At 53.0% G+C, this 12,869-nt stretch overlaps 1 protein-coding gene across 1 annotated transcript; it reads left to right on the top strand.

The window, feature by feature from the left end:
- The first annotated feature begins 11,396 nt into the window (after positions 1 to 11,396).
- On the top strand, positions 11,397 to 12,869 carry LOC130038385 (melanoma-associated antigen 4-like). Its single transcript, XM_056130264.1, has one exon. It carries the CDS (start codon positions 11,397 to 11,399, stop codon positions 12,867 to 12,869), a length of 1,473 nt encoding a protein of 490 aa, XP_055986239.1.

Consider the following 12,869-nt stretch of genomic DNA (forward strand, 5'->3'; position numbering starts at 1 on the left):
GCTGATAAGAGAAACAAAGGGCCAGGGCAGAGCAGGACAGATAGGGGATTTGGTGAGGAGGGCCTGACCCGACAGACTCAGAACATCCCAGCAGGAATGTCCCTGACCTCAACCTACCCCGGTTAACGCAGGGGAGATATGATGTTCTTTCTCTTCTGGCAGCAGGTGCTGTGGGGGAATCTGAAAACGGGGAACGTCATTGTGAGGAGGGCCCAGCTTGGCTGGGACTCAAGGTGAGGGCCCTAAGAGAGGACAAAAGGCCACAGACTCCAGCACCCCCTGGAGGGAACCTGGGCAGATTTTTGAGGCTACGCCCTCATCCTCCCCCCGCACATGAGAAACCGAGGAGTCAGCCTGTATCTACAGAACGCATAGTGCAGGAGCGAGGGCCCAATCGGACTCAAGTTGAGGTCAGAGAACAGACTGAAGCTCCCACAGAAATCGTCTCCATCCCTCCTCGGATTTCGAGGCAGAACCCAGGAGACTCCAGAAGTGGTGAGCTGGGGCGAAGTTGCTGTAAGTTCGGAGTGGGGATTGGGAGTTGTGAGATGGGCAATTTTTTTTTGTTTACTGTGGCGGCTTAGACTCTATCTATGTCCCTTCTTGTTTCCTTTGCCGGGACACAAGGGATCCCAGAAGAGCAGAGGGAAAGTGAGTTAACCTCCCTTCCGGCAGGGAGGATTGTGAGGGATCAAGGGTCGGTGAAAGTTTTTGTGTGGGACACTGGCTTGAAACCGCTAACCTTCCCTCATATCCATGGTCCGGACCTGGGAGACAGAGAAGCACGGAGCGAATATGTCGCCGCTTCAAGTGCTGATGGGAGTTGAGATTGGTGAAGTGTATTGTGTGGGAGGGCGGCCTGGAACCAATATCTGTACATGCTCACAGCCCTGTTAGTATCTGAAGGGCACAGACTACGGTTTGGGAAGAAGGTCCCAGACTGACTCAAGTTGAGGGCAGAGGGCAGACTGAACGTAGTACAATAATTATCCCCATGCCTTCTCATATCTTTGGGCAGGACCCCAGAAGTGCAAAGTGGAACTGACCCCAAACTTGGAGGAAAGATTATAGAGGCTTAAAATCAGCAAAGGTCTTGCTTACGCATGGCAGCTAGGAACCTGTTTGCATCTCTCATATCCATGAGGGGATGCCAGGGTGGCAAGAGGATGTGACATTCCTTAACTTCTGGTTGGGGTGTGTGTGAGGGGGGATATAAGATTGACAATGGTCTGAGTATGGCAAGGAGTCTGTCAAGGGGGCCCAGGGACTTTGGGAATCAGGTGAGGAACCAAAAAGGAACAGAGGAGAACCCGAGACCCCAGTCCTGCCTTGATGAGAGCCCCAAGTGATCTTAGCTGTACTGTGAGGGCAGGCTCCCCTCCCCCGACCACTTTAGGACCCAAGGACTCAGACTGTATCTGAGGAGCGAAAACTCCAGAGTGGGAGGGCGGGCCCTGACTCACTCAATGGAGGGTTGAGAGAAGCTTAGGTCTTGCAGTGGTGGGACAATTTGGAGCCTATCTGTTGCCCCACAAATCCCTGGGTGTGATCGAGGGGACTCCCAGTGTAGAGCAAATGTGATATCTGTCCCGGCACTTCCATTGCGGTAGGTCAGGACTCTGGCAGTTTTGATTGGAGAAGGTCTGGATGTGTGGGGCAATTTTTTTTTTTGTTACCTTCCTACCTGGAACATTGCCCCCTCCCCCTCCAGTTCCACAATTCCTCAGCGGGAGAAAAGGATGCCAGAACCGTAGAGCAGAGGAGACAATCCCTCACTTCCGGAAGAGGGGGTTTCCAACTCAGAGATTGGCTAAGGTCTCCATGTGGCATGGTGCCTGTAACCTGTCACATCCCTCCACTCATATCCCTGGGCGGGACCAAAGAACCCCAAGAAGTAGCTAGGAGGCTACAATCCCTCACCTCTGGCTAAAGAGGGTTTGGGGCTTAGAGATTGGTTAAGGTCTTGATGTGGTGAGATGTCTGTAACCCATCACATCCCTCCACCTATATTCCTGGGCGGGATCAAAGACCCCAGAAGTGTGGAGCAGATGTCACGCCCTTTCATTCTGGCTAAAGTCAGTTTCGACATTCTGACTCCGCCTGAGGACTTTGTTTAGTGTGAAGGCTTCTAGTCGCTCCTGAGTGGGTGGAGCTCCTTTAGGAGTCAGGTGAGGGCCCCAAAAAGAACAGAGGAGACCCCGAGACCCAGCCCTGCCTTGATGAGAGTCCCGAGTGATCTTAGCTGTACCGTGAGTGCAGGCTCCCCTCCCCCCACCGCTTTAGAATCCGAGAAGCCAAACTATCCCTGAGGAGCGAAGACTCCAGAGTGGGAGGGCGGGCCCTGACTAACACTATGGAGGTAGAGGGAAGCTTAGGACTTGCGGTGGTAGGACAATTTGGAGACTGTTGCTCCACAAATCCCTGGGTGTGATCGAGGGGACTTCCAATGTGATACCTGCCCCCACACTTCCGTTGGGGTAGGCCATGACTCCGGCAGTTATGATTGGAGAAAGTCTGGATTAGTGAGGCAGTTTTTTTTTTGGCTTTTTGGGTCACACCGGGCGATGCACAGGGGTTACTCCTGGCTCTGCACTCAAGAATTACCCCTGGCGGTGCTCAGGGGACCAATTCATATGAGATGCTGGGAATCGAACCCGGGTCGGCCGCGTGCAAGGCAAACGCCCTACCCGCTGTGCTATCACTCCAGCCCCAAAAGGGGCAGTTTCTTTTTTTTTTTTTTATTTATTGAATCACTGTGGGAAAGGTTACAAAGCTTTCAGGTTTATGTCTCAGTCATGCAAATATCAAACACGTTTCCCTTTATCAATACTTATTTTTTACCATGAAGAACCCCAATAAAGCCCCACCCCCCACCCCTCCCCGTCCCTGTGAGGCAGATGAATTCTAGTTAACACTCTGTCTGCTTTGATTAGATTCATTGTTTCAATAAAAGATTCACCACTATTTTTTAGAGTTTACCCCCCCCCCCAAATCAGACATGCTGAAAAGGCATTGTGAAGTGATTTGCTTTCTACAGCTGGGTTCAAGAATTAAATGTTGGTTTTGGATTTCTGCTATTTTACCTATTGACCCTGGAAGTATTTCTACTGAAAGTCAGATAGTTAAGAAATTGGTTTCTGTGTTCTGGAGTCGTGGCCGTGCTGGAGAGCCGCTCGCGGGGGGCAACCGGTGGCCTCGGTAGGGCGTGAAGGGCGGAGCGAAACGCCCCCCTTCCCATGAGGTTTTAGTCGCCCCCACACTCCCGGCTCATACCTGCTGTCCACAAGGCTACCATGTGGCCGCCATCTTTCTTTCCAGAGAGGAGAGGGCGAATGGGGCAACACCCTTTCCCCTCCGGCAGACTTGATGGCCTGGATCAACGCATAGTCCGTTCACTTTTCTGCTCCAAGCTGCTGGGTTCTGCATTAAGTCCTTGTGCTTCTGGGGCCATGGCCGTGCTGGAGAGCCGCTCGCGGGGGGCGACTGGTGACCTCGGTAGGGTGTGAAGGACGGACCGGAACGCCCCCCGACCCATGAGGTTTTAGTCGCCCCCACTCCCCCGGCTCATACCTGCTGTCCACAAGGCTCCCATGTGGCCGCCATCTTTCTTTCCAGAGGGAGGAGGGCGGAAGGGAGCAACACCCTTTCCCCTCTGGGCAGAAATGATTGCCTGGATTAACGCATAGTCCTTTCACTTTTCTGCTCCAAGCTGCTGGGTTCTGCATTAGGTCATTGTGCTTCTGGGGCTGTGGCCGTGCTGGAGAGCCGCTCGTGGGGGCAACTGGTGGCCTCGGTAGGGTGTGAAGGGCGGTCCGAAACGCCCCCCTTCCCATGAGGTTTTAGTCGCCCCCACACCCCCGGCTCATACCTGCTGTCCACAAGGCTCCCATGTGGCCGCCATCTTTCTTTCCAGAGAGGAGGGCGAATGGGGCAGCACCCTTTCCCCTCCGGCAGACTTGATGGCCTGGATCAATGCATAGTCCGTTCACTTTTCTGCTCCAAGCTGCTGGGTTCTGCATTAAGTCCTTGTGCTTCTGGGGCCATGGCTGTGCTGGAGAGCCGCTCGTGGGGGGCGACTGGTGACCTCGGTAGGGCGTGAAGGTCGGACCGGAACAAGGGGCAGTTTCTTAACCATAACCTTCCTATACGAACCCCCTCCCCCAATCCATAATCCCTGGGAGGACCAAAAGAGGCCAGAAATGTAGCTTGGAGGAGACAATACTTCACTTCCGGCTAAAGAGGCTTTCCATCTCAGAGATTGGCTAGGGTCTCAGTGTGGCAAGATACGTGTAACCTGTCACCTTCCTCCACTATATCCCTTGGCGGGACCAAAGGACTCCAAAGTTTAGCTCTGAAGAGACAATCCCTCACTTCCAGCTATCGGGGTTTAGGGCTCAGCGATTGACTAAAGTCTTGATGTGGTGAGATGCGTTAATTCACTCCACTCATATCCCTGCGCGGGACCAAAGGATGCCAGAAGCATAGAGCAGAGCAGATAATCCCTCACTTCCGGCAGAGAAGGTTTCCTACTCAGAGATTGGCTAAGGTCTCGATGTGGTGTGATGTCTGTAACCTGTTACATCCCTTCATTCATATTTCTGGGTGGGACCAAAGGACTCCAAAGTGTAGCTCGGAGGAGACAATCCCTCAATTCAGGCTATATAAAATTGGCTAAGGTCTCAATGTGGCTAGATGACTGTAACCTGTCATATACCCCCACTCATATCCCTGGGCGGGACCAAAGACCCCAAAAGTGCGGAATGGAAGTCACGCCCTTTCATTTCTGGCTGAAGTCAGATGTGGCATTCTGACACAGCCCGGAGTCTTCGTTTAGTGTGAAGGTTTCTGGCCGGTCCTGAGTGGGCGGAGCTCCAGAGTGGGTGGGCGGGCCCTGACTAACTCAATGGAGGTTTGAGAGAAGCTTAGGACTTGCGTTGGTAGGACAATTTGGAGCCTATTTGTTGCTCCACAAATCCCTGGGTGTGATCAAGGGGACTCCCAAAGTAGATGTGGCAAGATGCCTATAACTTGTCACGTCCCTCCACTCATATCCCTGAACGGGTCCAAAGAATACCAAAACGTAAATCGGAGGAGACAACTACTTTTGGGTGTGACATTGTGACATTCCTCTACTTATATCCCTGGGTGGGAACCAAACGATGCGGAAGCATAGAGCACAAGAGATAAGCCCTCACTTCTGGCTAAGGGGGTTGTGGGGCTAGAGATTGGCTAAAGTCTCGAAGTGGCGAGATGCCTGTGACCTATCACATCCCTCCATTCATCCCTGGGCGGGACCAAAGAACCACACGATGTGGCTCTGAGGAGACAATCTCTCACTTCCGGGTCTAGGGGGTTGGGACTCAGATTGGCTAGGTCTCCATGTGGTGTGATGCCTGTAACCTATAACATCCCTCCACTCATATCCCTAGGCGGGACCAAAGAACCATGAGATGTGGCTCTGAGGAGACCATCCCTCACTTCCGGCTAAGGGGGGTTGGGGGCTCAGAGATTGGCTAGTCTCTATGTGGCGAGATGCCTGTAACCTATCACATCCTTCCACTCATCCCTGAGCCGGACCAAAGAAGGCCAGAGGCATAAAGCAGGGGAGCATCTCACTTCCGGATCTAGGGAATTGGGACTCAGAGATTGGCTAAGGTCTCCAAGTGGCGTGATGCCCGTAACCTATCACATCCCTCCACTCATATCCCTGGGCGGGACCAAAGAATCACGAGACGTGGCACTGAGGAGACCATCCCTCACTTCGGGCTAAGGGGGGTTGGGGATCAGAGATTGACTAAAGTCTCTATGTGGCGAGATGCCTGTAACCTATCACATCCGTCCACTCATCCCTGAGCGGGACCAAAGAACGCCAGAGGCATAAAGCAGGGGAGACATCTCACTTCCGGATCTAGGGAATTGGGACTCAGAGATTGACTAAATTCTCCAAGTGGCGTGATGCCTGTAGCCTATCACATCCCTCCACTCATATCCCTGGGCGGGACCAAAGAACCACGAGACGTGGCACTGAGGAGACAATCCCTCACTTCCGGCTAAGGGGGTTTAGGGCACAGAGATTGGCTAAAGTCTCCAAGTGGCGTGATGCCTGTAACCTATCATATTCCTCCACTCATATTCCTGGGCGGGACCAAAGAACCCCAAGATGGAGCTCGGAGGAGACAATTCCTCACTTACGGCTAAGGGGGATTTGGGGCTCAGAGATTGGCTAAAGTCTCGATGTGGCGAGATGCCTGTAATCTATCACATATGTCCACTCATCACTGAACGGAGCCAAAGAACCCCAGAAGCATAGAACAAAGGAGACATCTCTCACTTCCGGCTCTAGGGGTTTGTGACTCAGAGATTGACTAAGGTCTCGATGTGGCGGCTAAGGTCTCGATGTGGCGCGATGCCTGTAACCTATCACATCCCTCCACTCATATCCCTGGGTGGGACCAAAGACCCACGAGACATGGCACTGAGGAGACAGTCCCTCACTTCCGACTAAGGGGGTTTAGGGATCAGAGATTGGCTAAGGTCTCGATGTCCCATGATGCCTGTAACCTATCATATTCCTCCACTCATATCCCTGGGCGGGACCAAAGACCCCAGAGTGTGGAGCGGATGTCGCGCCATTTTATTCCAGCTAAAGTCGGTTGTGGCATTCTGACGCAACCCGGGGTCTGCGAACGCTTCTGGTCGGTCCCAAGTGAGTGGAGCTCCTTCAGGAGTCAGGTGAGAGCCCCAAAAAGAACAGAGCAGACCCCAAGACCCCAGCCCTGCCTTGATGAGAGTCCCGAGTCGTCTTAGCTGTACTGTGAGTGTAGGCTCCCCTTCCCCCACCGCTTTAGAACCTGAGGAGTCAAACTGTGTCTGAGGAGCAAAGACTCCGGAGTGGGAGAGTGGGCTCTGACTAACTCTCTGGAGGTCAGAAGGAAGATTAGGACTTGCGGTGGTAGGACAATTTGAAGACTATCTATTTCTTCACAAATTCCTGGGTGTGATTGAGGGGACTCCCAAATGTGATATCTGTCCCCGCACTTCTATTGGGGTAGGCCAGGACTCTGGCGGTTATGATTGGAGTTCCTTGGATGTGTGGGGCAGTTTCTTAACCGTCACTTTTCTTTCCGCCCCCCCCCATCCCATAATCCCTGAGCGCACCAAATGACGCCAGAAGTGTATCTTGGAGGAGACTATCCCTCACTTCCGGCAATAGGAGATTGGGTAAGGTCTCTTATCTCTCAAGATGACTGTACCCTATCACATCCCTCCACTCATATCCTTGGACGGGACCAAGGACCCCAAAAGTTCGGAATGGAAGTCACATCCTTTCACTTCTGGCTGAAATCAGATGAGGCATTCTGATGCAGCCCGGGATTCTGGTCATTCCTCAGTGGGTGGAACTCCCCCAAGAGTCAGGTGAGGGCTCCAAAAAGAACAGGAGACCCCGAGCCCCGAGCCCTGCCTTGATGAGAGTCCCGAGTGGTCTTAGCTGTACTGTGAGTGCGGGCTCCCCTCCCCCACCATTTTAGAACCCGAGAAGTCAGACTGTATCTGAGGAGCGAAGACACCAGAGCGGGAGGGCGGGCCCTGACTAACTCAATGGAGGGTTGAGAGACGCTTAGGTCTTGCAGTGGTAGGACAATTTGGAGCCTATCTGTTGCTCCACAAATCCCTGGGTGTGATCGAGGGGACTCCTAATGTAGAGCAAATGTGATATCTGTCCCGGCACTTCCATTGCGGTAGGCCAGGATTCTGGCGGTTTTGATTGGAGAATGTCTGGATGTGTGGGGCAGAGTCTTAACCGTCATATTTCTTTCCATCACCTGTACTGCTGTTCCATAATCCCTGAGGGGGACCAAAAGAAGCCAGAAGTGTAGTTTGGAGGGGACAATCCCTCATTTCCGGTTCAAGGGGATTTGGGACTCAGAGATTGTTTAAGGTCTTGATGTGACTGGAAGCCTGAAATCTTTCACCTTCCTCCACTCATATCCCTAGGAGGGACAAAAGAATCCCAGAATCACAGCTAACAGGAGACAATCCCTTCTTGTGGCTAAAGGGGGTTCTTGCTCAGAGATAGGCTAAGGTCTGATTTAGCGGGAAACCTGTAACTTGTCACTTTTCTTCACTCATATCCCTGGTGGAACCAAGGTAGATCAAAAGTAGTGAGGAGGAGACAATCCCCTCAATTCTGGCTGAAGTGGCTTTTGGCATTCTGACATTGGCCACGGTCTTAGCGTAGCAAGAAGGCTTCCTGTTGGTCCAGAGTGGGCGGAGCTCCTCCAGGAGTAAAGTTGAGGGTCATAAATCTGGTGAAAGGGGAGCCTAAGGCCCCTGCACTGCTTTGAGAAGAATTCAGAGGAAACGTCGAGGGTACTATAAGTGGAGTCTGTCCTCCCTCAACACTTTAGGGTGAGGAGTTTGCTTATATCTGAGGGACGCAGACTCTGGTGCTTACAGTGGACCCTGTCTGACACAAGCTGAAGTCAGCATACAGAACCTGTCCCCCTCTCTCATATCCCTATTGTGACCGGGAGACCCCAGAAGTGCAGAGCTGATGTGAAGTCCCCTCAAGCCTGGTGCGGGTGTGGGTTCTGAGATTGGAGAAACCTTTGTTGTACTGTGTAGGCTTAGAACCTATCTTTCTTATCCCTCTTTATATCCCCTGCCAGAACATAAGATATCCCAGAAGTGCATAGCTCATGTAAGTTGCCCTCACTTCAGCGGGGCTGCATTTGGGGGGGTTCTTCAATGGCAACAGTCTTGGCATGGTGGGGCAGTTTATAACATATTTACAACCCCAGCTTTCCATGGGCAAAATAGGGGACTCCACCAGTGCAGAGAGGATGTGATTTTCTTTCACGAGGCTGAGGGGTATGGGGCATTGCGGGGAGTGGGGGGTGGGTTGTGGGGTGGAGAGGGATGAGAACTTGGAAAGGGAAGGTTTGGTATTCGGGGCAGCTTGGAAGCTCTGATCTCCCCGTATATCCCTAGATGGGACTTGAGCTTGGAAGTGCAGAGCAGATGTATTGATCCTTCAGGTGGGACTGGGGATCGAGATTGGTGAAGTGTTTGGCTTAGCGGGATTGCTTGGATCAAGTCCCTATCCTTTATATCCCAGGGGTAGGATCTGGGAGACCCCAGAAGTGCATACGGGATATAACTTTTGCTCACTTCCTGCAGGAAGGATTGCGGGGTGCTGAGGGTTGGGGATGGTCTTTGAGTGGTGAGCTGGCTTAATACCTCTGACCTTCCCTCATATCCCTGGACCAGACCTGGGAGACCCAGAAGTACATAGTGGATGTGTATTTCCCTTAAGTGGGGTTGGGGGGTTGAAATTGGTGAAGTGTATAGTGCGGCAGAACCCTTGGAACCAGTCTCTGTCCCCCCCTCACATCCCTGGGGAGACCTGGGGGACCTGGACGTGCAGCGAGGGGCTGTGTTGCCCCTTGCATAGGGTGGGGAATTATTTGTCGAGGAGGCTTAGGACAAATCTCTGTTCCTCCTTATATCCCTGGGCAGGACCTAAGGGGTCCCAGAAATACAGAGCAGATACGCAGTCTTCTAATTTTTGGCATGGAGAGGGGTTATCAGATTTCTGAGATTGGCAAAGGTTTTGGTATGGCAGCATGGCTTAAAACCTATTTCCATCCTTCACCATATCTCTGGTCAGGACAAGGAATGCCAAAAGTGCAGAATGGGTATGAATTCCCTTCTAATAAGGGTTAGGGAGTGGGGTTGTGTGGGGTTTGAGGTCAGCTGAGGTCTTAGCATGATGGGTTGCTTCTGCTAGGGTCCTGGGAGAGCCCATGGAGTCGAAATGAGTACCTTAAGGAACTAGATTGATAGTACGGCAGGTGGGCAGGGCTCTTGCCTTGCACATGGCCAACACAGGTGCCCAATCTGGGGCACCCTGTATGATCCCCAGGTCCCCTCCAGGAGTGACCTCTGAGAAGTGTGTGGTGTGGCCCCAAAACAAACATGTCACCCTGAGGGAGGACAGAGGAGTTGCACAGAATTCAGTGCAATTCCTCCTGGTACCTATAGAGAACCCAGGGACCCGGAATTACAGGGCAGATGCGAAGTCCCTCAATTCTGGCAGGAGAGGTTAGGGGGATCCTAGATTGGCAAAGGTCTTGGTGTGGCAGGACAGATTTTGATTGGTAGCACAAGGGCCCAACTTTATCTGGAATTAAAGTGAAGACCCCAGAACATGACAGTAGGGAACATGACAGAGAACCCAGGCATTGCCTTGAGAGTGTCCAGAGGAATGGGGGGATAAGCAAGGGGCTTTGTGGGTACATACTCCCCTCCTGTTGGGAGTCAAGGTAAGGACTCATATGAAAGCACCTCATACCCAAGAAGGAGAAGCCCATGGGTCCAATTCTCTCCCCATTCTCAGTCCTGTCAGGATCCAGGCATCCCAAACCCTACCAGCACACTCACATCTACCCAGGATGGGAATGTAGGGAGCCTCAGAGTGGCTCTACAAGGAGAGGGCAGCTCACTCACCGTGGGCAGAGAAGGGGCAAGCCTGACAGGAGAAGATGTGCCCCCCCCAGACTTCTCTGATCACAGGCGTGGCTGAACTGTGTGGACCCTTCTCATGTGTCTCTCATGGTCTCAGGGAAAGAAACTCCTGCTTCTGAGAGGACATCAGACATCAAGGAAGCTTCATCTGCTCCGTCTCAGATCCTGTCAGGAGTGCAGGTAAGCACCCCGAGGGAGGAGACTGTACCTCAAGCCCCAGAATAAGGACAGACCTCACCTTAATCTGGTCCGCTCCTGCTCTCCGCCCGGGAGCCACAAGCAGGCCACCAGCCTGGGCCACCTGCTGACATCCAAATGGTGCTACTGGGGGAGGGACTTGGTCCGAGGGGCCCCCAAGATCTGTACGGGGCCAGGGAGGAGCCAGCCATTGCCCTGTCCTGGATCCTGGAGGGCTCTAGGCACTTGAGATCACGTATATGTCCTGACTTCCTTCCAGGTGGTCTGGGGAGTCTTGTTCTTAGAATTTTACCTTAGACCATCATGAGGGCTACAGTGGACAGGTATGCACTCTGACTGAAGACATAAGAGACCACCCACCAAAGAACAGAAGGGACAACACATACTCACTCCACCCCACAGCCCTTTCAGAACCAGAACCCCAGGCTGAGGCAACTGTTTCCTGAGGAGCTATCTTCCTTCCTTTTCAGGTTCTGAGAGACATCTCCCCAGAGGGACAGATCCTGTGGAGCTGGAAGCACCCCATTAGAGAAGCCCAGTAAGTTTCCCTGTTCAGAACCACCAAGGGTTCTGCTCTGGACTGAGGCCACTCACACCCCCTCTCTCCCCAGGTCTGTGGGTCTCATCAGCCAACTCCCGAGCACACGCCTGCCTGAGTGACCCGTGTCGTCATGTCTTCCCATAAAGAGAATTTAGCCTGCAAGCTGGAGGAAGACTCGCAGGAACCTGAGCAGGACCAGGGTCCGAGGTGTGGGCAGCATTCCGAAGCAATGGAAGAGGAGGACACCAACTCTTGCTGTTCATTCTGCTTTTTCCCCTGTGGAACCTACTTTTCTTTCTCCTCTGTCTCTACCGAGTTAGAGAGCTTCGAGGAAGAGGGAGCCACTGACTTGGCACCTTTTGATCTCCCGAGTTCTCCCCTGATGCCTGACCCTATGTGGCAACAGCTGTCAAAGGAAGATAGTGCCAGCAGCCAAGGGGATGATGGCCAAGACGGGGAGGAGCTGATGGAGAGCCCAGAGGATGAGTGGCAGGTCTCCTGGCAGATGCACAATGATGAGAGCTCCAGTAGCTCAGAACACGAGTGGATGGCCCTCTGGCAGATGCAGGGAGATAGCACCAGCATCCAGGAGGGAAAGTGGATGGCAGAGGAGGAGAGCTATGGCCAGGAGGAAGCAGGCACCTGGCTGGAGCTGGGGGAGTGCTCCAGCAACCAGAGAGAGGAGGGGGAAGAGTTTGAGGAAGGAGAAGAGGCAGAGGCGGAGGAAGGAGACATGTCAGAGGAGGAGGAAGAAGAGACAGAGGAGGAGAAATGGGAAATGGCAGATGAGGAGGATGGAGAAATGTCAGAGGAGGAGGAAGGAGAAATGGCAGGCGAGGAGGAAGAAGACACAGAGGAGGAGGAAGGAGAAATTGTAGAGGAGGAGGAAGAAGACACGGAGGAGGAAGGGCAAGGAGACGGAGAAGGGTCAGAGAGTGAGGACTCGGGTGACTCTGGGCCCTCACTCCTCCAGGAGGCACTCCAAGAGAAGATGCTCGATGTGGTGAAGTTTCTCCTCCTCAAGTACCGCTCAAAGGAGGTAGTAAGCAAGAAGGAGATAGTACGCAATTTCCTCCGTCATTACCCTGCACTCTTCCCTATCATCTTCACCAACTCCCGTGAATACCTGCAGTTGGTCTTTGGCATTGAAGTGCAGGATGTGGTGGCCAGTAGGAGCTTTATGATGGTTCCCTGCCTGGGTCTCACTTATGATGGCTTGGAGAATCCTGAGCAGATCATGCCCAAGACGGGCCTTCTAGTGATGGTCTTGGGGATCATCTTCCTGGCAGGCGATCGTATCATGGAGGAGGATCTCTGGAATGTGCTGGTTTTGATGGGAGTGTATCCTGACACAGAGCATTATATTTTTGGGCATCCCCGGGAGCTCCTCACCAATGTGTTGGTGCGGGAGCAGTATCTGGATTACCGGCACACTCCGGGAAATCCTGGCCGCCATCAGTTCCTCTGGGGCCCCAGGGCCTATGCTGAAACGAGCAGGTGGGAGGTCCTGAAGTTTTTACTCAAGGTGACTAAGAGTGAGTCTGAGGACTCCTCTTCTGATGAGTCTGAGAGTGATGGGGAGGAGGGTGCTCGGGGTGAGTAA

Source organism: Sorex fumeus, unplaced genomic scaffold (assembly GCF_029834395.1).
Source record: "Sorex fumeus unplaced genomic scaffold, SorFum_2.1 ptg000075l, whole genome shotgun sequence".
Taxonomy (NCBI): Eukaryota; Metazoa; Chordata; class Mammalia; order Eulipotyphla; family Soricidae; genus Sorex; species Sorex fumeus.

What these genes read in the sequence shown, in the direction of transcription:
- LOC130038385 (XM_056130264.1), top strand. Translation starts at nt 11,397, where the DNA reads ATGTCTTCCCATAAAGAGAATTTAGCCTGCAAGCTGGAGGAAGACTCG.